At 34.3% G+C, this 11,467-nt stretch overlaps 1 protein-coding gene across 1 annotated transcript in view; it reads right to left on the bottom strand.

The window, feature by feature from the left end:
• Positions 1 to 11,467, bottom strand: part of LOC106461181 (rho GTPase-activating protein 100F-like) — an 18,422-nt gene that overhangs the window by 2,757 nt on the left and 4,198 nt on the right. Inside the window, exons 3-4 of the mRNA XM_022388048.1 lie at positions 9,608 to 10,493; positions 1,906 to 2,066 (exon numbers count right to left, since the gene is read on the bottom strand). Coding sequence (XP_022243756.1) covers positions 1,906 to 2,066; positions 9,608 to 10,493 — 1,047 coding nt within the window. The remainder of the gene's footprint in view (positions 1 to 1,905; positions 2,067 to 9,607; positions 10,494 to 11,467) is intronic.

Genomic DNA, 11,467 nt, shown 5'->3' with positions numbered 1-11,467 from the left:
GTTTTGTTTTGTATATATAAGTTGCTCGGGTTTTTTCTATCTAAAAAAAGACGACATTAATTTCCTGACGACCTGATATATATATATATATATCAAATATGTCTAATACTATAAATTGCATCAACTGTATATATAGGCGATCACATCCGCACTATATAATAATGATGAACATTTGTGTAAAACTAAAACAGTGTTTAGTGTTAAATCCAAAAACAAACCAATACTGTAACAAACTTCAAGTATAGATTTAATAAATTGCAATTTAAATAACTTATTAAAAATATACCATTTGTTAACAACGTACAAAAGGTATAATTTTTAAAGGAAAAAAAGCACACAAAAGCGTTGAGGATCTTCCATCTACCAGACATATCCCTCCAAAACCAACAACAACAACAAATACATAACGAAATAACTGTCACGGAAGATCAACCAGAGGTTAGATGTGTAGTGCTATAACCCACAACGTCCCAGTACTTACTATAATTCACCGTCTTCAGCCAGACGTGAACACCCCTGAAAAGTTTAAGATTTTGGAAGTAACAATTATTACTGTAAGGGTTTATTGTTCCTGTTACTTCGTAATAATTGTCTAAAGGGCGGAGGTTAGATGTCTAACAAGGGTAGAAATTAAGGGTGGTTCTTTACAAAAAATTCTCTACTATGATGCTACTTTCAAAATTTCAAATTTATTATGAATGTTATTTTGTTTTACATTTACACTTAACATCTTGACCTTGGTTTATATATATATATACATACAGCTATGAAACGTTTTGAGGAAGTACGTATGTATTATTTTTTCTGTGATAGTGCCAAGAGAACTGGAAATTTATCTAGTTAACACAAATTGCCTCAAAATAGGCAAGACATTTTTTTCACTAGTGAAAACGCTAATTTTCGTAACACATATTTCCGCAAATTTTACATAGGTTTTTTAACTGAAAGATTATATTCTCCCAGGAGAACCACGTAAAACAGATAATCAAACCATAACCTAACTTCGCGCGTCACACTTTAAGGTCGTGGGTGCGTTATAAGAACGACAGTCAGATTTCACCATTTGATTATAGTGGCCCAACATATGGTGGGAGGAGGGTAGTGTTGACAAGCTATCGTTTCTCTACTCTATCACTTTAAAATTAGGGACCATTAGTACACATAGCCCTCTAACAGCTTTGGGAGATACTCCACAAATAACATTAACCCTAACCTAACCACATCTAATCTAACCTTTTTTTTACAGCAACCTAGGTTTGAAGTTAACTTACTACTAGGAATCTCGGTAGGCCAAAAATAAAATATGGCGTTATTTAAAACAAAGTATTATACTATCAGTAAAATCATGTGATTTAAGTTTCTAGAGGGAAAATGTTATATTTAGAAAATGAAATAAAAATATTGACACATTATGGGAGATTTTATTTGAAATTATATTTATTAGTGCTTCAATTTTAATTTTAATAGAATAAGCCAGCAATTAAAACTGATTTTTTGCAAAACAACACTATTTGATTTTTTAATTCTTATCGTATTTCTCTCAGTTTTCCTGATTGGTCGGCTTGTTCACGTGATCATTTTCATACTTGTATGACTCATTCAATCGTCAGTGTCCCTTTTTTTCTTTTTTTTTGTAGAAAATGTTAAAAGTCATATTAGATGCATAATATCTATATCTATGGTTTCTTGTTTTCATATAATAAAATGCGTTAGAGAATTTTTTCTTCGTTATTATTAATACCAATAATAATATTTAATATTTTAGAAAACACACACAAATCATTGGCCTAAGCAATTGAACCATATTTCGATTTAACACATCGTCTTATAACATGCACACACATATAGATAAACGGCTGACTGATTACCGCATGATTCTAAATATAATTTTATTAAATTTCTTACCCTATTGACTTTCGGTAAGCAATCGAGTATGTTAAACATTAAATTAACATTTCCCTCAGGATCGTCAGGTAGACAAACGCTAATTCCGTCCAATAACATATCAAATAAACTCTTCGTAAACAGAGGTTCGGGAAGTTCTCGGAGGTAGTCTTTAAGAATGTCTGAAAAAAAAAACACGTATAAAAAATGACACTATCGTTGAAAAGACTGGATAACTTTACGTGAAAATGATTACTTACTAAACTATTCGTTGGTACTAAAGTATGATAATTAAATTATTTCGTATAAACGTCTCTATCCTTTGTGTCATGTCTGCATGAATAACAATTATTTAAATACTCTTTAGCTATATAATTACTTTGTTAACTCTGCTTGCTATTTAGAATTTTCATAATATTTACTCGCGATTTTTAAGCCAGATACTCTGTAAATAATAATCTATGACAGTAAGCGTGGGATGAATTCACAAGTAAATTGATATCGATGCTCGGTTTGTATTCCGTACCTAGTTGTTCGAGTACGATATGTGAAAGTTTACTCATTAAGGATGCTCCATGATTCCCTGAAGAATACCTTCTCATTCACTATGCATATTCAACGAGGAGTAGAAAGGCGTGGAGAAAGTGTGTATTCTCTGAATTTTCCATTTGGCGAGATTCACGTAATGCAAATAAGTATGCAAAACCAACTGGATTTAACTGTACAGATTTTACATGAATAAAGATGGTTTAAATCGTTTCAGCATTACGTAAAACCTGAGGATCTAAACACAGGATTGTTCATCACTGACCTCTAAAATATTATATTTAAATTATCAATAATTTAAGTAAATAAAACTAATGTTGTTGTTTTTTACTTCTGGATTACTAAAAATTAATAAATAGGAGTACCTTTTCATTGATGCAATGTGATAATAACCATGGGCGCCCTCAGGAAGGGGCAAGGGGGGTTACTTGACCCCCCTGGATTTTCAAAAAGAAAAAAAAATTACTAGATATGTAAAATTATTATTCTATGTTACTGGAAAATCATAAGGTATTTGTATTTCGATTTCATAGTTTTTTCAAACTTCAGTTACTTGACCCCTAATTTGTTTTCTGCGGGTGCCCTTGATAATAATGTGAAAATAATGCGGATAACGAATTAGCTTATTTCATCTTATAACGTTTCTTTAGAATCTTTTCACTTGTACGCTGTTGTAGGCCAAAGTTTACAAATAACGTTTTAACGGAAATACCTCGTTAATGGTACTACAACTAACATACAAGTAAACTTACTTGTACAGTTCCACGGCTAATCGACCGAGTACCTGAATATACGCAATAACTAACACTGATCTGAATACTTCACCAACTTCTCATTAAATACTTTACTTAACTTTAAATCGTTGAACTAATTCGTATTTATAACCAATGTACCTATGTCTAGGTATTAGTCGAAGTTTCACGATCTTAATATCAAGTACCCTTCGACTAGCATCTATATTAGAACGTTAAAAATATAGCTTACAACAAGAGAAATCTAAGTAAGGCTATCAAAAGTTAATAACCTATAAAATTATTAAAGAAAATTTGCAGTTAACATTTAAGAAGAGATTTACACTAGTAATTCAATCAACGGATTTATATCAAAAATAACAACAACAATATACATATTACGATACCATGAAATAGAAATAGTTCTTCAGACAATACTTTTTCAGCTGTTTGTACGTTTTGTATACGATTATCTTTACCTTATGTTTCTAAACACTTCATACATTAAGTAATGGTATCGTGCTAAATGTTTTCTATATAGAATACCAAAATTAACTCAAAAATAAAGATATCAAAACTTTTATTGAAGAAAGCATAACTGATTTGTATCAGTTGATCGGTAACGAAGTACGGTAGTCGAGTCGTTGCGAAATTTTGAGTAACATTTTTGCTTATTTCGAGTAACGTTTCTGTTTATTGATCTTCGCTTTCATCTGTTCAAAGGTATTTAATAAGTATTTGAACACCTGGACAAACTCACCGTTTTCCTTTTTTAATTCCCCGGTTTTCATTCATAGTTATATTTGTAATATTTTATGGATCTTAGGCTTATTTCAGCGGAACATCGAAGTGATTAAGTTATGATATATATATATATTAAGTGTTAATCAAAGAATACTAAAAATATTGGTTTTATTATATTTAAATTCAGTATTACATCTGTTTGTTTTGTTGGATCAAAAACACCAACCGCAATTATTGGTTATTCTTGTCAGGACAAATAATTTTATTTGATGTCACTCTTATAATACACTCGCAACCCAAAAGTTCGCTTTTTTTTTCAGTAACGGGACGTGAACCACGGACCTCAACTCCATAGCACAGAACCACTATCGGCACAATATTACATGATGGGCCTGGTGTCTGCAAGTCTTCATTTACCTAAATAATGTTTTTAAACTTGATCGATAAGCTGATTGTCTCTTTGGTGGCTGCACGAGAAAGATATAGAATTTGCTAACAAAAGCTTCTATGAAACGTGTGGAAGAATTGATGGAATTCTCTCATAATTTTCACAACTTTTCTTCACTGACGATATAATCAGCTTTATTTTTGTATCTATTTACCTCTTGTTCTCCAAAAGTGGGTGTGAGTTTATTTGTAACACTCTTTATTTGTTATCCAACTCTTGTTATTTATGAGATTTATTCAGCTGTTACATTGAGTAAAGACCTGATTTTGAGAGTTTTCCCTGCTATTTATCAAAGGAGTTGTATCTTGGAGTATCTTACAGGTTTAGCGGTGTGCTACATATCGTACGTGTTATACCTTGTCAGAAAGTTGGTTAACGCTACACAGAGACTTTTGCTGAACTTTTAAAGCAGTTAAATGTTTGGGAGTTCTTTAACCTGTTTAAATATTTAGAAGTGGACTCTTGAAATGAACGAAAAAATAAAAGAGAGCGATTTTTCTTTTCTTTTTCTTTCTTAACAGCAGTGGTTTTGTGGACAACTCCTTTATAATAAGCAATTGGATATTTAACATTTTACTTTGGAAAATTCTTTCAGATGAGAAATATGATCACATACTTTTCTGAGTCGGTCCTACAGGAACATATGTGTGTTCCTAACTTCATCCAGTAAGTATGTAAAGAGTATTTTCTATAACATATTTTTTGTATTTTCTATATAAACTACAGTTTACCTTCGAATTCAATTATAGTTCTAAGTTATACAGTATTTTTTGTAGGAAACGTATCCTTTTATCTAGACCTATCTATAAATATATATATATATATATTTTTATTACTGATTATGCCCGCTAGAGGCCGATAATGATAAAAAATATTATCTAGATCAAACTACGTATTGAGAATGGACGAGTTACCTTCTACTGTGATTGGTTAATATGGTGAGAGTGCAGCAAGTAATTGTTAGCAGAGGGCAAAATACTTAGTGGTATGGACAGTGAACTGTTTACTACATTTTGTGGCAGATTTACAGCTAATTAAGATTCAGAGTCAAATAAAGTGTTTTGTTTTCAAACCCACCCTTATGTTTGGTAGCTTGATTTCAGGCTGCTTAACAAAGGAATATTATTTCTTATGTGTTTAATATTATTAATACAGTTTTAATTATTATTATTTTTTTACTATTTACCTTCACGCCTTCACGCCTTGTTTCAAGCATTTCATCCAACGCTGCTTTTAATGGAGTACCTCTACCTTGTCGACTATGAGGGTCGTGGGTTCGAATCCCCGTCCCACCAAACATGCTTGCCCTTTCAGCCGTAGAGGCATTATAATGTGACAGTCAATCCCACTATTCGTTGGTAAAAGAGTAGCCCAAGAGTTGGCAGTGGGTGATGATGACTAGCTGCCTTCCCTCTAGTCTTTCACTGCTGAATTAGGAACGGTTAGCGCAGATAGCCCTCGTGTAGCTTTTGCGCGAAATTCAAAAACAAACCAAACCTGTATCTTGTCTCCTAAGAACCATTTTGAAGCGCAATACTAATAGAAAGACGCAGCGTGAGTTTGAAAGATTGTCTAAAAACCAAGAAAAGAGGCAGAAAATGTCCACAAAAAACAATGATAACTTTAATATAGAGAATAGTCTTGTTCCGAAACTATTTTATTGACCGGGAAAGCTTACAAGTACCATGATATACTGAGCAAGGATAGATAGTTGTAAGTCTGGTTTCTCATAAAAGATAATCGGCATAGATGGATGATTGTGTTGTGCTGTTAGGATTCTCACATGCTTATTTATCAAAGATGGACAAACGGGAGTGAGGATCTTTACGTACCATAATAGCAAAAATCTGATTATTATGTAATAGAGTTCTCACGTGTTCTAATTAGCAGAGGTGGATGATCGTGTGTTAGACCCTTGCACGATCCAGTCACCAGTAGAAGATGGGTCTATGTTAGAATTCTCAGATGACCCAAGCAGCATGGTGAATGGTTGTGTGTTAGAATTCTCATGAGCTTTGTGTTGCCTCGTGGTTGGCGTGACAATCTTTGGATCAGAGGGTCCATGGTTCACGTCCTGTTACCACAATAAAGAAAGAATCGCAGTCACTTTTAGACGTGGGTGCGTTATAAGAGTGACAGTCAAATCCACCTATTCGATAAGAGTAGCCGAAGAGTTGGTGGTGGATGCTGTTGACTGGCTGCCTTATTTCTAGTTTATTAGTTTAGAATTAGGGAAGATAACCCTTATGTAGCTTTGCGCGAACATCCGAATCAGACCAATCCAAAAGAATTCCCAAATGACCCAGTGAGCACAGTTAGAGGTAGGGTCCTATGATGGTTACTGTATGACGAAATGTTAATCTAATAGCATAAGCAAGATAGTTGATTTTATCTTTAAGCTTCGTGATTTTATTTCACGCTGAATGAGCTAGGCATTACTGAGATCAATAAAACACTGGCAGTAGTCGTAAAGGTGGGCAACTTTGGATAATTGTTGCATGGTGCTTCCTGCAACATTCGGTAATGCTTTGTTTCGGTTTCTCTTACCACATACATAGACCATAAGTTCTTGGATTTTATGTGTCGGTCTAAGAACAAAAGTAACGGTTGTGTCATCAGTTTACTAACCTGAAAAATGCAATCTAATTAGACACTGTTCCAATTTATGTTCTTCTAAACCGGCTTACATTCTGGACATTTTGCGTATAGGTACACCACTGCTATTTTTGAGGGCTAAATGTGGTTATTGTACCAGGCTGTCAAAACGAGGATTCGTGGTTTGTAGCTCGTTGCCGCATAAACGCTCTCCCCACTTTAGACTCGAGGATGTACTATAAGAGTGACAGACAAGTCTCACTCGAGGGCTATCTGCTCTAGCTGTCCCTAATTTTCAAGTGATAGACTAAAGAGAAGGCAGCTAGCCACTACCACCCACTGCTAACTCTTGGGCTATTTTTACCAACGAATAGTGGGATACTGCCACATCATAAGGTCTCCGCATCTGAAAGGACGAGCATGTTCGGGAACGAGATTCGAACCCGCGACTCTCAGAGTTCGATTCGAGTTCTCTAACCACCCATGCCAAATCATCAGAAAAGAGAAGCCCAAGAGTTGGCTGTAGGTGCAATTAACTAACTGTCATTCCTCTAGTTTATCTGTTCAAAATTAGGGAATGATATACGCAGCTAGCTCTTGTGTAGCTTTGCAGGTTTCTGAAAAAAACAGAAATCTAATTCTGATTTTCAGAAAATTTCAGAAGATGCTGACAAATAATAGAAAGAGAGGGAAGTAAGCGTACAGGACCAGGGTTGATCTTAGGTAGCTTGTTGCCACAGGATATATTTTAAAATGCCCTCCCAGATGGAACCTTTTCATCATTATCACCGTTAAAATATATACAATATTACATAAATAAAACTTTGCAATTCCCAGTAATTTTTTTACTTTAGCAGGTCTAATTGTGCCTTGTTTCGAAAAGTCCACAAGCATAAGAACTTGACTTTCGTCCTGTTCTTTTAGTTGCAAATTTTTGGAGCATTTCTTTAATTCATCGAATTTAGTAAAAGCTTCTTTTATATTTGATATATTACAGTGTTCGTGTCTATGAACACAGTTTCCAGGGTAGTAAGAGACGGCAAAGGATGTAAAGTGAGCGCGAGATAATCGATCATAATGAAAATCAAATTAACATAAAGCATTTTATTTATTTTGATGCTCTAGACAGTTGCCTATCTAGCCTGCACATGCTTAGCATGATTATTTTGTTTAATATATTTTCACATTTAGATAATGAATATCTAAACTTTACATTTTAAAGATATCGAAAAAGTTATAGTAAAACGATTTTGAGCTCTCACCACGTCATTACAATCTATGTTACTACGGCCGGGCATACTTTATCTGACGACCGTGTATCTTGACAAAAGTCCTGCAGCGTAGTTTTCATTTAAAATGGCTCCACCGTAAGACTGACATGTAAAAAACACACCACTTACCTCCGCAAGCTTTCCATAATTCGTTTAGTGTACGAGGACGGCGGTTTCCCAGCGCCCTTTTTCAATATTCCAATAATATAGAAATCCATAAGCGCTGCATCCAGCGAATTCGCCTGTATGACTCTTTATGAAATGGCATGAATACTCGTTTCGTTTTCTAGCTGCTTGAGGTATGCAATGGTTGATATGGATATGTGTACACGCGACTTATATCGGTTCTCCAGACGTAGATCATTCTATCTTATCTAGCTTGTTGTTAAGTATATTAATATAACATACTTATTCCACTGCATATATACACAATGTCGTTTGTTACTTGAATTTTTTATGTGATTTACGTTAATATATGGAATTCCAAAACAGCTCATTATCCATCGGAAAACATAAACAAGTACAATCCATTGTAACACAGAAATCATGAGCATTGACAAAATGGGAGGGTGCGCAAAATTTCATTTAATTAACTGTCTATTTGATGACCATAGCTGGTTAGCTTTAAATGTTATCTTTTTTTTGTCTCCTTAATTATTTAATGTATCTTTAATAAAAGCACATGTCCTTCCGAAATGCTCTCTAAAAAGTATAACCAGTTATAGTGTTTTCTATAAAAATACAAACGTATAAAAGATGTCTCATTTTTTAACAAAAATGAAAAACCGTTATTCTGTAATTTGCAGTGATTATATATTTTTTATGATCGAAATGATGGTACAATGTTGTTCAAAATTGATTAAAATGTTCGCGTGTCTTCCTGATGAAGAAGAAACCATCGCTCTTCGAAATGACTCGAGTTTTGGGACCGTTTTTTCACCTTTATAATTATATATATATTATTTTCTTGGCACTTGTGTACAATATTAAAGTAATAAATAAATAAAACACAACATTAAAATCGATACACATTTAAAAACATTTTTAAAATATGGACTCTACATGTTTCGACGTTTACCACTCCTGATGATGACGTAGTAAACGTCGAATTCATGTAGCGTCCACTTTTTAAAAATGTTGTTTATTGTGTATCGATTTTAACGTCTTGTGTTATTTATTTTTATTATATAATAATTTTGAATCGATCCATCCAAGATGTGTTTTGTACTTCGAAGTTAATGGAAATAATGTCCATGGTACAATACATTGTGATATTTGAAATATCCGTAGAAAATAGGTTTTATGTGTTTAGTTTAAATTAGTAAATGTTTTATACATACACACACACATATATGTATATATATCATTATTTATATAAACATACTTACTGGTCACAACATTGATGTCATGTACGTGTTCTTCTGTTAAATCAACTAACCAGGCATTCCTTTCAAACGCATCTCGGAGCATTTCCTTCCTAACAGCCGACCCGCAGAGGCGATAGATACCAACAGTAGTTAGTCCACGGGACTCGACCTCATCAATACACCTCTTTAAAATAAGTGGTACACCCAAGCCAGAGTTCTCTCTTGCGACGATGGTTTCCAGGTCCACCCCGAACACCCCACTCGAAGTGGGTGCCGGGATCCTCTCCAATATTTGCCTGAGATGTGTGAATTGCAGCTTGAGGTAGAGAGTTCCTCGTGGCTCCAGCTTCAGTGCCAAACTATGGGCAGGCCCTTCTTTATGCATATTGAGGTGTATTGTACCTTTGTAACATAGCTTGTGACGGTTTTGAGGATCCCAACTGTAAATAAGGAAAGATAACTCTTGGTTTTCAACCAAATCAAGCTCGAATATCTCGTCCCAGTCGAAACTGTGTTCGCCAGTTCTTACTGCCGTCCTTGCCTTGTGCACGTGATCACACTCAATCACGCAATACAGATCTCTGAAGTGATCAAACTGCCCTGTGGGGCGCAGACCCCGACCCGTGAGAAGTTGCACTCGTAGCATCCCGCTGAATGTGTCTAAAGAACGAGGCATCATTTTGGATTCTCTCTGTGGTCTATATTTATAAAACTCTTCCGGTTCCAGCGTGAGCAAGTGCAACTTTTCATCTGAGTGTTTAGTGGGAGAGGGGAAGGGTACAGTGCGGTGAAACCCAAACTTGCGGGGGTAGTTTATGTGGGAGGTATAGGTAAGTTCTTCGGTCTTTGGCCTTAAAAGCGACCGTCTCACAGGAACATTTGCAGGGTAGAGGCCATGCTGCCGCTCCTTACGGGATAGATAGATAGAGATAACTAGATCAATTTAACAAATATTCATCAAGAAAATACATAATCAACCTAGAACGTATAGAAGTGACGTAACGTTAGTACAGAAAATCAACACTCGAATATAAATATCAAAGTTTCTGTATAAGATGTGCCTAGAAAATATTTGTGGATTCTCTTTTCTCTTTTGAATTGTTAGTAAACGTTTGATAAAGTGAAGTAAAAGTTTCACGGTGAAATATTTCACACACTAAATTCAAACAAAATAATACCTTAATTCCAATTTCAAAGATTATATTATCTCAGTTCATGAGCCCATAAGGTTGATTTCGCCAGCATATTTTATCAAATTATATTTTCTTTAGACACAATTCAGTACGCTTCTTTCTTGGACGTTCCTTTTTTACTTTGATCAATAGTGAATTATCATCGAAAAGTAAAATATTATATAATTTTGTATTTCTCTTTAATCGCCTGGATATCTACCAAAAACAAGAATCCCAGCACGTAAACAAATCCAATTTTCTTATAACGTAGTTATACTTCAAGTCTTTATACCAATAAGCTGATTTAATACAATTTCAAGTAGACTTCTGGATAAATTCTGGTAGAAATATTCTAATAAACCTCTTTTAAGATCAATTTTAACTACAGATCATTCATTACCATTAACTCTATTTATTTGTCATTTGGAAACAAAGTCTACGTAAAACATGGAATTCAAAATTAACACAATCACCATAGCGTGCTAAAATTAATATTAGGACAAATAAAAATTGCACTCATTTTGTCTCACTGTTTATTAGAAACATTATATACTTTTGATCATATTTCGAAGGTTAATTAAAGATTGAATTAAGTTTTTTTAAAATATTTTTTTCACAATAGTTCTTTGTTTCATTTCGTTCGTATTTATATGGCCAGGTGGTTAGGGCGCTCGACTCGCAATCTGAAGGTCGCGGATCCGAATTTCCG

The sequence above is a fragment of the Limulus polyphemus genome, unplaced genomic scaffold (assembly GCF_000517525.1).
Source record: "Limulus polyphemus unplaced genomic scaffold, Limulus_polyphemus-2.1.2 Scaffold910, whole genome shotgun sequence".
NCBI lineage: Eukaryota > Metazoa > Arthropoda > Merostomata > Xiphosura > Limulidae > Limulus > Limulus polyphemus.
Note: the sequence above shows the minus strand (reverse complement) of the source record. Positions and strands in the feature narration are given on the sequence as shown.